Source organism: Ceratina calcarata, unplaced genomic scaffold (assembly GCF_001652005.2).
Source record: "Ceratina calcarata isolate Rehan_Ccalc_2016 unplaced genomic scaffold, ASM165200v1 scaffold25, whole genome shotgun sequence".
Lineage (NCBI taxonomy): Eukaryota > Metazoa > Arthropoda > Insecta > Hymenoptera > Apidae > Ceratina > Ceratina calcarata.
In genome coordinates this window covers 413,146-429,920 of record NW_017147017.1, presented here as the reverse complement: position 1 = coordinate 429,920, position 16,775 = coordinate 413,146, and the positions used below count along the sequence as shown (strand labels likewise).

At 45.0% G+C, this 16,775-nt stretch overlaps 3 protein-coding genes across 3 annotated transcripts in view; 2 read left to right on the top strand and 1 right to left on the bottom strand.

Moving 5' to 3' along the window:
* The first annotated feature begins 5 nt into the window (after positions 1-5).
* Positions 6-2,965, top strand: Uxs (UDP-xylose synthase). The gene is made up of 6 exons (XM_018021154.2): positions 6-149; positions 259-475; positions 560-1,147; positions 1,228-1,341; positions 1,489-1,809; positions 1,900-2,965. The coding sequence occupies exons 2-6, from the start codon at positions 415-417 to the stop codon at positions 2,166-2,168; spliced, it is 1,353 nt and encodes a 450-aa protein (XP_017876643.1). The 5' UTR covers positions 6-149; positions 259-414; the 3' UTR covers positions 2,169-2,965.
* A 2,786-nt stretch (positions 2,966-5,751) lies between these two features.
* Sulf1 (Extracellular sulfatase Sulf1) overlaps positions 5,752-16,775 on the top strand; it is a 31,208-nt gene continuing 20,184 nt past the window's right edge. The window contains exon 1 of the mRNA XM_018021200.2: positions 5,752-5,976. The gene's annotated coding sequence lies outside the window, so the exon portion shown is untranslated. The remainder of the gene's footprint in view (positions 5,977-16,775) is intronic.
* LOC108622853 (MRN complex-interacting protein) overlaps positions 5,993-16,775 on the bottom strand; it is a 32,428-nt gene continuing 21,645 nt past the window's right edge. Inside the window, exon 3 of the mRNA XM_026811878.1 lies at positions 5,993-6,398. Within this exon, the coding sequence (XP_026667679.1) occupies positions 6,162-6,398 (237 nt within the window). The 3' untranslated portion in view covers positions 5,993-6,161. The remainder of the gene's footprint in view (positions 6,399-16,775) is intronic.

Genomic DNA, 16,775 nt, shown 5'->3' with positions numbered 1-16,775 from the left:
GGTTAGGTCGGCCTCAACACTAACAGTAGAGAAGAGACGAGTACCGAGGAACGAGAAACAAAATCCGTGATTCGCTTATTGCTAGGATGCACATTACTTCGGTTGCTCGAAGTCCCGGCGTCATGTCACTATATTAAATAAATGAAATTGTAAATACTTGGCAAGTACTTATTTATTTATCTAAAAGGAATCGCTGGACTGGTCGTGATAATGGGTAAGTTCGTGATGTAAGACTTTATCATTGCATTCGTGTTACAGGACAGTTTATCGCGATAACAGTAATAATATTTAAAAGTAGTTCGATGTTCTCTCTTTTTCGCCGTACAATATTACGATATCAATGGTTTCAATCTATGACAAGTCAACGACAAAATTAACATGTCTAATCCTTAATGAGACGCACAACATTAAAGCATGGTCTTCACGTCACGAAAGATGAAACAGGTTGCCCTTTCCATCATCTGTATAATACTAGGTAAATATCATATAACTTTTGTTAATTTACTGTTTGTTCTTAATGATTGAACATTTGATATCCCATATGTTTTATGTGTTACAGTATTAGGATTTTACAAGACGTTAGTTAATCCAGAGGACGAACAATCCTTCAGTCGTGTTCATGTGCGAGAACGTAAATCTAATTTAGGAGAAACTAATGAAATACTGGCTAATGATGACAAGATTCAAGAGGTGGACGAAGATGCGCGCTATAATGACATCAAAGATATCGAAGAAGCTAACATGCGAATTCGCGAATTAGAGGATAAACTACAGCATCTAGAGTCTAAGATAGAAAACAGAGGATCTAAAGATTTCCCGACGGTCAAATTTCTTAATTACAAGAACCGGAAAAGGATATTAGTCACAGGTGGTGCAGGCTTCGTCGGATCGCATTTGGTCGACCGTTTAATGCTCGGCGGTCACGAAGTGATTGTAGTAGACAATTTTTTTACTGGAAGGAAACGTAACGTCGAACACTGGGTCGGACACGAAAATTTTGAGCTTGTACACCATGACATTGTCAGACCTCTCTATCTAGAAGTGGATGAAATATATCACTTGGCTAGTCCTGCTAGTCCACCTCATTACATGCTTAATCCAGTCAAGACGATTAAAACAAATACTTTAGGTACAATAAATATCTTAGGTATGTAAACGATCTATATATGTACAAGTATCTGAAACAAATCTGATCAAACTATTTAACTTGTTTAATTATCTCATCAGGTCTTGCCAAAAGAGTAGGAGCAAGAGTTTTAATAGCGAGCACATCCGAAGTTTATGGAGATCCTAATGAACACCCTCAATCGGAAACTTATTGGGGCCATGTGAATCCTATAGGTATATTAAATAAATAATAAATACTTGTTTGTTTTTTGCCCGGGCTTATTTAATTGGGGAATCGCGCTTGATCGCTGCAAATTGTAGTGTTCGTAGCGGCCGTAATCCATAAGTACAAAAACAGTTATAATGTAATTCTTCTCGTAGGTCCAAGAGCTTGTTATGATGAGGGAAAACGCGTAGCTGAAACGTTGAGCTATGCGTATATGAGACAGGAAGGCATTTCCGTTCGCGTCGCTCGTATTTTTAATACGTTCGGCCCAAGAATGCATATGAACGACGGTCGTGTAGTTTCAAATTTCATTCTACAAGCTCTACAGAATGATTCGATCACCATTTACGGTAGTGGGAAACAAACGAGGTCGTTTCAATATGTATCGGACTTGGTCGATGGATTAGTCGCTCTAATGGCATCTAATTACACTCAACCGATAAACATCGGCAATCCTGTCGAGCACACGATAGAAGGTGAACAGTGACTATGTTACTAAACGTTCTTGGACTAATCGATCGATTCCGCATGCCAAAAACTTATACAGCGCGTTTTAATGATTGCAGAATTCGCTGTTATAATAAAAGATTTAGTTGGTACAAAGAGTAAGGTAGTCGAGCTTGCTGCGGTAGAGGACGACCCCCAACGGCGGAGGCCCGATATCTCTAGAGCTAAGAAATATTTAAATTGGGAACCAAAAGTTCCTTTAGCCGAAGGACTTAAGCAGACGATCATGTATTTTGCCAGGGAATTACAAAGGACGAAACACTCGCAAAAAAGTAGTCTCAAGCAGTCTTCTTACAAGAACAATCACGATATAGTAGAACAACTTTAGGAGAGTACGAGATACTGCTATGACTAATTGTGGTTTTGTAAAGTGCCATTACGCTATGGACCACTGTGTGCCAAAAAATTCCCCGTCCAAATTGAATTTTTATTTAGAACGAATCCGAATTTACATAATTTTACGTTAGTTTAAAATGAAACAAAAGGATTAAGAAAAATCCTTGAAAATTAATATCTGATGGTTTCCATTTATGATCGATATTACAACAATTACTTGCTTACTATTGACGGAAGCTTATTATGTTGCGACAGAATGAAAATTGCAAATTGATTTCTCGTAGTAGTTTGTAATCGATCAATGGTGCTGGTGGGAAATTATCGATGGTCCTGTCCTTATGTGAATTACCGAGTTACTATAACTATACGGACTCTGACTATAAATAATGTTAAACTGGATATTTATTTAAGTCTTTCACCTATTCAATTTTCTTCCGATTGTACATGACCATGATATGTATATTATAGAATTTCTGTAAACGATGTACGTACCTCTGTAACGATGACATTAATCGATATGCACTCGTAATTAGCAAATTTTTTTCCTTATGAGGAGCGAAACCGTGTTTCCGCGGTCTCTTCCGATTAAACGATGCGAACGTTTCAAACACATTATAGATATAATATAGATAAAATATTCGCATTGTGCGATAGATCGTACGCGCGAGCTACGAGTACTGAACTATTTCCTGATTGTTTAATATTGTAACATCAAAGTAATTTTATACTGTTCGAGAATGTATTATATACAACGTGTAAGACGAGTAAAACAATTTTGTAAAAACGACACTGTTTCGTTTTCGTTTCAATAATTATTTCTTACATGAATTTGAATTACAACTCGATGAACGATCATAGTCATCCTCACGAGTTACATCGTTACGCAGGATCATTCGATTGATCTAACAAAAGAAAGGGATGAACCGATCGATGATCATCGCGTAGCGTCATTCGGATGATCTAAGGTAGTTTGCATAATAAGCAATTTGCGGTCGCGAAATGATAACAAGCGAAGAATCACGAGATTAGACTTTATTAAAAATTGGATCAAAATATTTTAATGATATAAATTTTTACTATCGCACGAATTTAAGTTCGTACTACATCACACGATGCGATTCATTTGTACTTCGTCGCGTTCATCGGTGATTTGAACGACAACGATTTTGTCCCTAGACGACACGTAATTAGGACATACGCTAATTCTCCTTGTCCGGTCGCCGTTCAACTGCTCAACCGACAGTGGAATACATAATAAATAGATATAATTCCGGCAAACGTACGCGACCACTTGCCGAGGGCGCATTCCAAGGCAAGATTGGAGAATCGGCCGCGTCGTTTAAAGCGCATTTGAAGGGCCGATTGCTCGTAATGGGTGTCGCGTGGGCTCTGACAGGGCGCACGTGGTCGTCCTGTCTTTGAGACAGGAAAGAGAGAGAGAGAGAGGGAAATGGGCAGATTGGCAATGGGTGAGAGCAAGAAGCTCCTAAGATTCACTGATTCTTAACGATAACCAAACGCATCCGGGATATGCCGTGGCTTTGTCACTGTGAATGAAAACGTCGCGCCTCAAGGGTGAAGATGACCTAATCGTCGAGAAGACAGTTTGCTAATGAGTCAGCTACTTTCAGAGAAATTAAGGATTAAGTAGACAAGAGACGGTCATGCTTTCAGACAACCGATTATCGTTTCGCGTCGTCAATATTCTAAGTATATGAATGCGTGCTAGCACGTGCTACCTGCTACGTAATGGAAAGGGAGCCAGAGGAAGTATAGACGCGATCGCGTAACTTCAATGAACTTGAACGATTTCCTGTGTCCGCGGAGACCGAAGGAACAGGTGACCTAATTCAGAATAAAGTAACTCTTGCTCTCTATGCGCTGCGCTACCGCGCTGGTAGCCCCCGTTCGTAACTCTATCCATTTATTAGTAAACGACACGGGCTATGTACAAAGTAAGTACTCGTCTAACGTGTATTCTGCTGGAGGGCAGCGTATTATTTTCGAGCACGTATCTTGTAAGCAAATAGCGTCCACGGTATCGTATTAGCTTTCGAAAAAAGAATAAGAATCGGAGTATTTTGGGAAACAAACGCATGGTTGGAAATGTGCAGCACGGGAAACTATAAGGGAAGGAAACGAGGACTCCTGAATTATGCCGAGATCAAAATACCGAAGAGATGCGAGTATTGGTGTTCGTATCACGAATTTCTCTTCGATATATTATCGATGGGGAGTAGAAATTCGTTGCAAGCGCGAAGAGCCGATGCGATCGGAAGTTTTCGCGTAAAATTTCCATTGCGAATTTCAACGCGTCCGTTATCCAGCAGCCGTTCATCTCTACTTTGTGTCTGCATTATGCATGAAGCGTACGACGTCTCCTCGAGTCCAAGCTCACAGCTACGGATTCGAAAGTGTCGCAGACTACTCGACATACATTCCCCTATCTAACTTTTTTCTTATCTCGGATAGTATCTTTAAACGTACTATCGCTCGACGTTCTCGCGTTCCCGTGGTTAGCGAGGTAAAAGTAAAATTTTCCCTGGAAGAGTCGAAGCTCGAATCCCGTCGCTGGTACCGACCCGTCGCGCCTTCTTGCCCCATCGGCGACTGATCGTGATCGTGACGCGGACGAAGGGCAGCAGCTCTCTCATGCTCGCCCCTTCTATCATTGATCGTTTCCTTGACGATCAAGGAACATCTCGTGATCCACCTTATTCTTAGCTGTATACACGCGCAGCGCCGCCCGCGCCTATACATATAGTAGCCTAGTAGTCTCGCAAGACTCGTGTGAATGACCCGGGGCGATATATGAAATGTAAATGTTTAAATGTGAAAGCAGCCTGTCAGTAAAGGAGTAAAGAGACGTACACATAAATTCGCTTTTTCAAATAGCGATACCAACATTTCGAAGATACTCTAATATTTCAACAAACTGTCCTAATTCGTTGCGTAGAAAACTTCCTAACGGAAGGAGTATTGCATTCCGCTTTACGAGACTTCATAAAACTTTCAACGGCGGAAGGACGGCGAAACTGGTGGAACTACCCCAATACATTTCTGAAAGAGTCGCGTATCTTTTCACTCGTAAAATGTCTCCGAATCTTATTACTGAGAATGGTACAAGGCCGCGGTGAAGGGGAACAGTTATAGGTGGAGGAGCCGAAGTTCGTTTGCTTTTAAGCAGTCGGCATGCATACACGGGGATACAGAAACGAGATGCGCTTGGTACTTGACGCGGGTTTGCGGAGACTCCGAGACGCGTATAGTCGGAGCGTACACTGGCGCTGGCTGCTGCCGCTTCAGCTTCAGCCGTTTCCAGGCTGGCGGCTGGAGCAGCGGCGGCGGCGGCCTAGGTTTAGCTGGAAGGAAGTGTTCAGTCTCGTTGCGACCGTCGCCGAGGTCGTGTCGTAGCTTGCCGTTTTTTCGGCCGCGTTCTTGCCTTCTTCCCACCACGTGCGCTCCTTTCTCTCTCTCTTTTCTCGTCTCTCATCTTGTCTCATTTCGCTTCCTCTCCTCTCCTTTCCTCTCCTTTTTTATCCTCTCCTCTCCTCTCCTATCCTCCATAGTCCTCTCTTGTCTTATCCTCCTTCTCTTTTGGCTTCGCTTCCCTCCTTCTTTTCTTTCCTTCTCTTTCTTTCTCGTTTGGCCGCTGATACATCTCGAAACCGGATCGGAACTCACGATCCGTGGTGAACCACGCGACGTCCAGTGCACGTCGCCCTGGAAACAGAGGGACGCTGCTGCTTCGGAGCAAAAGAGGAACCGGGATCACGATTCGAATCCGTAGAGAGATCGCTGTGAGTACTAAAATTACCTAGCTCTCTCCCCATTCTGTTCGCCACGATCGTCGACAAGTTATGTTAACCGAGGTAACGCTGTCCAGTATAAAAATTCACGTGAATCAGAGTTTCGCGCATCTCAATTCCATGCTCCATTTCGGCCTTCAAAGATTCCTTTGATTTCGAAATCGTGGCGCGCTTTATCATGCTCCGGCGGCAGAGTTGAGTTTCCGGCCATCGAATTTGTGACTGCGGTCTTTTTGCAGACAGGATCGACCGTATGGTTGGACCACCGTTCGGCTCGATCCGTCGTGTTGGTTGCTTCGAAAAATTCTAAAGAAACGGTAAATACAAAGACGGGATATTTCAGTCCCGGTTGTAATCCTCGTCACCGTTCCCTCGTTAATCATTGCATCTCGCGAGAATCTCGCGCCGCGTATCTGGAAAATTGCGATGAACGTCAAACTAAAGGTTAACTGCATTAAAGATTGTAGGTAGACACCTGCGCTCGATGAAACGATTAACGACTCATTGTATGCGATGACAGTATGCACTAAGTGCTTTTAGACGTACACATGTCCATTCGCAAATCCGAAGGGAGATTCATCGCACGTATATCATAGATCATTCCCTGTGCTTTATCTTTATTTCACCCTTTTGCGTGTTCGTTTCAACGCGGTATCGCAGTTCGCGAACGGTGCGGTAATCCGACCTACGCTACGGGCCGGTGTAATTGTTTCACCTCTGACACACGTTTTACGCTAAATTAGTTCCCGGTACGGGACAGCATTCTCCATTACGTGACTCATTGGTAAATATGAATTTCGCAATGATTTTAATGACACCAGAACTCTTTAACAATTATTATACGATTTGAGTAGGCAGCAACTCGATAGACGGACATACATATGTATATGTATCGTAGGCCGAATTTGAAATTCGGCGAACGCCTTGTTTCGACTGAGAGATTATCTAGTACTGGTAACTACTTCCACGAAACTCGTAAACGGAGGGAAAACTGACTCCACGGAAACGGTTTTATTATTAACAAAGTTCTGTAGCACGAATTCATTGCTAAACTCCGATTCGCGTGAACGCTGAGCGGGGCGACGATGACGTTCTTTATCGATCTATAGGTAGTAGTACTTAGGTACTCGATTGATACCATTAGTTCGCAATAACGAGCTATTTGAAAATAAGATCACGCGTATCGATTGGAATAAAATTAGAATCCAGAATACGAGAGGATCAACGATGCATAATCATCGCGTACAGCTGTTCCAAGGTCGATTCATAGTATTTTATCGATCGCATTCTTTTTGCGTTATTCTGCAAATACCTGAAAATTGTTTATTATGACGCCGAGGTAATAGCAAACGTGGGCGCGATTCGAAGAAGGCACTTGGTCGGTCTGCTATAGTTTCTTGATTTACATAAAATTAGATCGCGAAAATTATTTTGCTTGCACTTCCTTGCACGTAGTTGCATTAATTTTGCAAGGAAACGCGTGTTCCCGACGTTGCATTTTGTCCTTTGTCGACGCAGCATGAGTTCGTTCAGTTTATGTTGTACGTACATAATTTTGAAGAGGTAACCATGATACGCTCGGATGCGTCGTAGGATGTACAACGAGACCAGCGTTTTATCGTTTCTAAATTGGATTTACGCGAACTCGGCTATTAATACACCGGCACTCGGCGGCGTAATGCATCTGGAGGACCGATAAGGTTAAACGGTTATTTGCCGAAGATAAGCAATATGTGCGTTACGATTGTTAATGATCCAGATATCGTACTCTTTACGTACACCGTTAATCGATAAATAGGTTCACCGGAGGCGCAACTTTTAACGTTGAAGCACGGGCCATTTTGTTCCCTCATTTCGGACAGAACGACAGCTACTTGTCGTGTAGATATTATGATAGCCGACAGACGACCTGCAGCTATTAAATATCACGCGTAAAATTTAATAGCGTGCGCGCGAATGCGTGTTTGCGAACTATACGCGATTAATCTCGAATGGATTTTACGAGGGTTTTTATGAGCTAGCGGTCGTAGGATCAGGGAATGGCGATTCATTTCAGTTACTGAACGTCGAACGTCGTTCCATTAACCGATTACCTGTTCGTGGATCAGGTACGCTAGATTTACTCGGACGTATCGGAGATTCGTTCGCGATTTTGCACAAAGCGAAACGTGTTTTCCACATTTTCCGATCGAGGCGGCTAGATATTTTCAGCAGTGCGATATTGCACGATCGGTATCGATAAACCTGACTAGCTCCCGGCACGTTATCGAGCCAATGCAACGGATCTATTTATAAACGGTCAGGTATGATCTTGATCTTTGGCCAAGTCGACTCGACTCGTCTTCTTCAGCTACTGCACCGTTCAGGCGTCGATTCGTCGCGGACGAAGATTAAGACTTCGAGATATGTTCGCGTTACCTCTTAATACGTTCCCTACAGTTCACCGCGATATTCGATATTTCATGCAGATTCGCAGCGACCAGTTAAAACTGTATTACGGCACCGTAGGTGTTAGATTCCATTCAACGGTTCCCATGCTCGTAACTTATTCTCGGACCGCCCATGGTGATCCATTGTGACTGGCGTCAGGTCGATATTCGTCCCTCGGTTCGAGTTTCTTTTCGCTGCTTGTTGGTCGTTATTATATTAAAAGACGGGACGACGTCGTCTTAGAAAGGAAAGACCGAGATGCGTCGCATCGCTAAGTTTCGCGCCTCGTCCTCGCGCGTTTTGTAAGAATCTTAAGTGGCCGAGGTCTGGGCCACTCGAGCAGCGACGTCGTCGTCGCTTCGTTTTGGCACCCAGTCTCCCCTTGGTTTTTTGTGCCGGCCACGACGACGAACACTTTCGAGAGTGGCAACGGCGGGTATCTCGCGTGGCTCCACAAATGGCTTTCATCAAGGGAGCTCTGCTGCCTGCTTTCCTTCTGGGAAACTCTCTCCCATTCTCTGCTGTGTTCATATTTAACGTCTGCCATCCTTCACACATCTGCTCCGTTTTCCATAGAGAACGCGGCGACGTTTCATTATCCAGTTTTCCGGTTAGGGTTAGACTGTGTACCGTGTGGTGAACACCGCGAATAGCGTGGGACTGGTATGAGCCAATGAATGTCGATGCGAACAACGAAATCGATCGAACCTCTCATTTAGAAACGAAAAACAGAATCCTACGCTTTTCGTTTATTATTCATGTTCCCGTACCTGAATTCCTGGACATTCGAGTCTCCAAGTAAATGAAATTCCTCGGGACATTCATCGAGGAATTTGCTAGACCCGACCGCCAACAAAAGATTTCCTTCGAGGTACGTCGAACGTGCGGCACGGTCATCCGTCAGGTAGCATTGCCGATCGTTTGGGGGAATCGAATAAGAGAAGAATGATTCTTAAACGAATTTATCCGGATATTTGGGATCAAATCTGTAAAAACTTAAATGAAAATCGCACAACTGAAACGAAACGTGTGCTGCCGGTGGACGCAAATATACACACATACATTATACTCTCGTCAGTCACAGCTTCCATTTCAGTCTGTGACTTCCCGTTTAATTGCGTAACCGATGCGACTGCTCTTTCCATCTCTTAATCCATAAGGTGTAACCGAGAACGCGATTATGCAAAACTTCTTCCAACGTGGTATCGTATCGCGTTCTGTAGTAAACAGGCGGTGGCTGGTACGACCAGCGAACAGATTTCGAAGCGACGGAGAGCAAGAGGCCAAATACTCGAGTATCCAACTTATAAAGAAGTTTGCGATCGATGCGACGCGATGCTTCGTGATATCCCGGATACAATTTTCTGGCGGAAGCGCATTCGCCGAAGATAAATATATTGGCGTATGACAGGTAGCGAGTATCTATTTACGTTCTTCCCGAATCCTCGGTACACAGTTAGATTTAGGAGGAACAATTCGGGACGCTATCGGTGGACACGGGCAGACGTCCAATTCTTGTGCCGCGACCGTGAAGGTGTAGCTTAAAAGTGTTAAGGCTAACGATCGCTATCCTATAAACGTTTCACCGTTGGCTAGGATAGGCAGCCGCCTGGTCGTTAACTTCTGGCCACCCCGAGTGGAGAGCTCGTCGCGCGTCGCTGTTCCTCCTTGAGGGCTATTATCGCTGTCTTCGCTCGATTTCGAGTTTAACCAGCTGAACGAGCGGTCGCGTTCTTACTCGCATCGCCGTTCCTAATTGTAAGTAGATCCCGAACGATATTCTAATCCGGTGGAAGGAGGAGGAATCGAGGAGTCGGTTCCTTTCATGGATTTTCTGCTCGTTCTGTCGCGGACGTGTGCCGGGCCATGGCAGGCACGTATTCATTATTCATGGGATCGGACACGCAACGAGTCTGAGCCAGAACACACTGAAAGATCTGCAAATGAGATCGACCCACATCGAGACAACTTAATCAACCAGCGCGGTACGGCGTGGAAATTCATCGAGGCGTGCAACCGAGATCCTTCCATCCGAGACGATATTTCTGATTTCGTTCTTCCGTTCGCGAGACTCGTAGCAAAATCGTATCAACGAAAACTTAGTTTTAATGTAAGTATAGGAGAGGAAGCGTAAGGATTTTCGTCGTCAATCGCTATTAATCAGCGATGGAAACTGAAACTCGTATTATCGTCGATGATCACATTATAAATTTTCAATAGGAGTTCACGAAAGTGTAATACTTAGCGGAGAGACGAGGAACGATAACTTAGAGTTTAGGGTGCTATGTAATGCGAATTCTAACCAGCAACATATTAGAATACGTATAGCCATATCCGTACCATGATACGTAGCATAAACAGCAAGAAAAAAGAGAGGATATGCACGCGATAAGTCGAGTTGTAACCACTGATTAATCTAAGAACGCTTACGCTTGTGTAATCAGGAGTAATTAAGATCCTTTGTCGCGTCAGAAACGAGGTTAACAACGATAAACGTCGAATCTTGATCGACCTTGCATCGTAGTACTCGAAAGGCTGCAGGGTTGTGAATTCCGAGACGCGAAACTTTAAGCGACAAATGCGAGGAACTATGCAGCCTATGTAATTTTGCAGCGAAACAGGAACTTATCGTAATAATGAAGTAGCAACTAGGAAACGAGAGTATCGAGGGTCTTTTGTAGGGTTTAAACGGGTCCGCTGGTCCGTTTTCCGTCGAGCTACGTCCTCGCGTGCAATTTCCCCCTTCGCTTCGATCCCGTTTCGTGGCTGGCACGAGCAGGCTGGGGTCGTCGGCAAAATCATACAGAAGCAGAGTCCAGTGTCCGGTAAGAACCGTGGGAATATCGTACAGCCATATGTTACCGAAACGTGGTCAGCTGGGAGTCGATACGTCCCCCGTCTGCCTAGCTATGGCATCGAATGTCCATTTATCAATCTATTTATCAGCCAGTTATCGACACTTTAGTCTCGGTTCGACGACCAACGAAAACGGAACGATTCGAGCGAAGGGGGTGGTTTGAAAAGTGCAAAGACAGCGATGCAAGTCATGCGCTTAAATGCACTTTCTATGATTCCATGCGTCGAGTCGGCTACATATTTAAATCGGACGAACGCGCGCGGTCAAAGATGTTGCGTGACCCCCGGCTAGCCGTGACTACGCCCGACTTACGCACCGGTTTCTATCAGTCCACGTCAGTTTTACAGCACAGTGACTCATTTCGCCTAACTACGCTCGTCGCTTCGAGTAGTAGCCCAGCCCGCCGGCGTCGATCAACGGGTCTTTCTTTTTCTTTTCGTTCTTCGTTCAGTCTCCCACAGCTTCGAGCCGGTACCTTCGACGTCGTGATTCAGCGGTTTTTTTTTATATGCTCGCACATTCTCTGCTTAGCGAAACACCGATCGCACGTCTGTCGTGTGCAAGTACATGGAGACACGCGTGTATATACTTGCATATGCGTTAGCGATCTCGACGTTAGGGTCGACGAATCGATCAGTTAGCTGGGGTTGGAATGCTAGAATGTCAAGGTGGCCGTAAGTGGTTCGTATAAATCGTCGCGTATAAACTGCCCCGCCGCCGCCGCGCTCAATGGACATTCCTCGCCGGCATCGGAACCCAGCCAATCGATTATCCTGGGTATAGGATACTTAGAGGAAGGCGGTCGTTTCGTCGTAAACAGGCAGCTCGACTGAAAGTATAGCGACTCGGATGCGATAGGGGTTGACGAACGTTAACGCGAAGAGAACAGAGCGGGCGGACGTTAATCCAGAGAGCCGTATTATACGTATGTCTGTCTTATCGCTGTGGCATGGCAATTCGTTTAACGTACAGATGATTTACTAACGGCAACCGATGTTAGATAAAGGGCAATTATTTGCCGTGGCAGGCATTGCGTTCCCTCACGTCGCGGATTAATAAACCAGCTTGCTCTAATTGGACAGAATTCTTCTCGGCCAGGTTCTTATCGCGATCCGTGGACAGTCTAACGATACAACGAATGGCGCCTCTTTAAATCAAGTAGGAACGATCGATTTTTTTCCCTTTCGAATGCGTCGAGAAGATCGATGAAAGGGAAATAGAATTTATGTACGATACGTTAAAAATGAAACGACGGGTTACGAAAGACGAATACAATTCGATTTTTACTCGTTCTCGAACGGATGCGTTCTCACGAGTGACCGCGAGGACACGCGCGAAGTTCTTCCGCGGGAAGGAGCAGCAAGAAATCGTGGTGCAAGGGACTCGACTACATTCCATTCCGCGATCCGGACCGGACAGTCGTACTTATCTCTGCTCTCTGAAAACGTCCTGAGCTTTTCCCACGATCCGTCTCTTCATCCCTTCGACGTTTGTCTCGATATCCTTAAATGTCGAGTAGATTGAGCGTATATACACGTACAAGCTGCGAGTCGAGTGGAACTCGTTCTCACCGTCTTCTTAACAAACCGAACATCGATGGAACTCGTTGCTAGGCGTATTAGTAGCGTGCGACAAAGCGAAGCCATGCGACGCTACGCGACACATCCGAACGCATTACCAGATTACCTAATTCAATGAACGCTTCTCTCGTCCGCTGTGGACTGTGGCATATCGGTTGATGCGGATCCCAACAGCGTTATGTGCATACTCGTAATAGGCAGGAGAAGCAACGGCATGCTCATATAACGCGTAGCCGTATCGGGACATAGCTGTAGGGTCATTGCACCGTGAAACGTTTCTAATCCGCGTCTATCGTCGTCCGATGCCCGGGCGAAAGCATCGCGAAAATCGATCCGACGCGCGAACAGGTAAATACATAATCGGTAACACGGCAAACTATCCAGTTCGGACATTCCTCATATGAATTGATTAACGAATGTTTCACGATTAACTCGATCGCGACGCCAGGCGGACGAGCGCTAGTGAATGCCACCTGGGTGTGTAACGCGTTTAAAATTGATTTCAACACGTTCGATTTCACGCGTTGCACGCGGGAAAAACCGGTCTTGTTCAATGCGCAACTTTCGCGATCTACTAATCGAAAATGCTCGTTGTTCCCTCCCGAGATATTACATCCTCGCTACCGAATGATAGATGCGCGGTTAGGTACCATTCGTTCTATCTCGATCGCATGGATCGGTTACGATACGTATACCGTCGCCTTGAAGCTAGTTGCTCGAGGAACCGAAACGAAAAGTAACGATCTTAAAATTCAGGTAGGTAGTACTGGATTCGTTGAAAACGAAGAAAGATCACTGGATGTACGGCACCGTGGCCCATTAATATTGATGAGTTCCGGGCTTATCGAGCAGCCAATTATTCATTCGAAACGGTACGCGTTAATCGATTGCCTGTGGAACAAGGGTAGACGGAAAACTAGGAGCGACGACTCCTTGATCAAAGGAACCCTCTTTCGACGTCCTAATTATACGCGAGCTATTTTTAAACGTTTCGGTAATACGTATCTCGAAGTGTCGTGACGTTGCATAACTTAATTTGATACTGGGTAGCCGCGCGTGCTTTTCCTTTTGCGATTCCCGGCAAAGCTATGAAACTTATATATTCCCCGTTTCTGTCACGAACGAGTACCGAACGTCGCGTCGCGCATTAGAGCAAATGGATCCCCCGCATTCCCGGCTTTACGCGCGACGTGGGTCGGCTCCTCCGAGGAGCGTCTCCAACCGTGGTCCGTTGCATTAGCAACTAAAGTGCACATCCGAATGCATAATTTTCCGTGACACCTGACATCTCCTGTTCTTATTGCTCCTCGCCGTAAACATAGATACCGATCGGTTTCAGTTTAGTCCGGTACGATCTGGTCTTGTCGAACAAATTACGATCGCGCTATTTGTCCACTTCTCATCGGTTGCAACGAGCCAGTCCGGGTGCTGGCGGCTGGTCTATTGTGCAACGCGATGATTGCATCCGTTCGGTGGGTGCGGGCGAGCTTTTTCTTTTCGACGTGATTGCGTAAGCTCGTAGTTCGCGGAAAGAAACGGGACAAGCGGTACCGAAATAAATGTACCTCGAAGGGGGACGTACCTATGTAAGCAAGTGCGTCTGTGCCTTTTTCTTTCGCTTACGATGCAACGTCTGCATCATGCTACGTGGGTCGTTATTAATGGACAACCGAACGTAGAACGGTGAACGTTCTCTTTAAAAGAGCACAATAATTGAATCGGTGTTAGCGTTTAACATTAAGCAACGACGCGATGCCAAGAGAAGCGTTCAGCTCGAAAAAACAACGATTCCCAATTAACGATCGAATTATTAAATTATTCCGCGTCGCTTCTAACGGGCCTCGGGTCGCACGTGCAAGAGGGTGCAACCCTTTTTCTCGGTGCATACGAGCCGAACGGCGAAGGAAAAATGAAAGTTTCGAAATGCCGCGATACGAGTTAGAACGCGGAACCTCGAATACGCGTGGGTTGATAAAGCAGCCGCCAAGCAGTCTAGCATTCTCTCTGCTAGTTCGGTCCTCGTCTCGCGGAGGATCATCGTTATCGTCTTTCGCTTTTCACCCTTCTTCGGCTCGTCAGCCTTGACTCTGCTCGGCCGTCCATCAACTTTGTCCTCCCCTGGTGAACATCACCCTTCGCGACACGACGCGACGACGCGTCGAGCCGCCGGTTCGCGCATGGAAGCGAGTAAACAGTAAACAGTCGATTTCAACCCTTTTCGCCTCGTTAACGAGTACAACGCGTCGCTAATCGTGCGTTAGCCACCGCGTTGCATCGAACCGCGATCTTTTCGATTCTCATTCTCGTTTTCTACGTTTCTCCCCCCTTCTCTCGTTCGCGTTTGCTGTTGATTACAGAATGCGTTTATGATTGTTTTTGAAAAACATCAACAGTTTTGCATAAGGGAAAGATTTCGACGCTTCTAAACATTTTCCCCTATTTCATTATTCAAAAGTATACACGCGTATATATCAATTGTCCGGGCATTTAGCCGGTTTTAGTCTCGTCACGGACCCACGGCAGACGCGAGTAGGATCGCAATACGATCTTTCTCTTTCCTTCCTCCTCTCGCTTTCCGAAATCTTTGCTCTCACGTCTCGGGAACAATAACTGCCCGTGGAAGGTGATGTCGCGGGAGACTACCTTTGTCGTTTCTCATTTTTACGCACCCTTCGGTTCACCCTCCACTTATTTTTCGACTAGGGTGTACGCGCGCATCGGTATGTCTCCCTTCAGAGCCCCGTTCGCATAGTGTCGTAAAATATTAAAAACCAAACGATAGGGTTCGGCCTGGCAACTCTTCGTAATGATAAAAATTAGACGGCGTGCCTTTCGCGACGAGGCGTACCGTTAGCGCGTTAATTAGCTGCGAAAGGAATTTCCTTAGGTGCACGGTCGATCGGCGATTCGAACGCGGGCGTCGCGTGCTCGACGCGGCTGGGCATAACTTTGAGAGAGAAGCGGAAACGCGCTGGGTTTCAGCGGGTCGATGAACACAAACGTTGTCGAGTAAAAGGTAAAGTCGAAACGCGCGCTGACACATTCATTATCCGATTGCGCTGGATTCAGTTCGCGTTCGTTCCTTCAGGAAGTGACGTCAAGGATTGCATACCGGCCGCGATACATGGGGGTTCAGTCAGGGTTCGCATTCCGTATACTGTAACCCATCAATAAATTTCTCGAATACACGTCGATCGTAATAATCTCTTAAGGATGTATGGGCTATAATACTTAAACGATGCTAGCATGTTGAATTTGTTATTATAGATTCCTATTACTATTAAAATGCAAAATTTTAAATAAATTCATGGGTTTTATGAAAAATTATAGTGACTTAAAATTTGCATGTACTCTTATAATAATCAGCAGTAACCCAAAGAAAACTTTCTGGTATTTGGTGTGCATGCCCGAAGTTGGAAGAAACAACTAACTTGAGGAAATACAAGCCTAAAAAGTCTAGAATTTTTTACGCTTTTTAGAACACAGTTCGATATTTTTCGATATTTTGAAAAAAAAAATTTTCGTCAGCGTCAATACTTAATTGGATATTTTCTTCTGTACTTTTTAGCACGTAGATATTTATTATTAGCATTATTCTTCCGACGTCTGATTTCTTTTTAATTATAGGAAATGCGTTTTTCTCAGGTACATAAACTTTTGGGATTGACTGTATAGCCAATCCTTAAAGGGGATGGTGGTTATTACATTTTTTTGGTATGGACAGACGAGTGATTCTAGACGGATAAAAAGTATTTCCGATTTGCAATGTACAGAGGAAAGGAGTAGTTCCTGGTTACTAGACGATTGCGTGGCTTGTTCAGCGGATCCCATCATTATGAATAGCCGTCCATGAAAGAACGCCTTTCTCCCACTTGTTCTTCGATGATCGAAACCAGCTGTTTTAGCATAAGATCGTTGGCTCG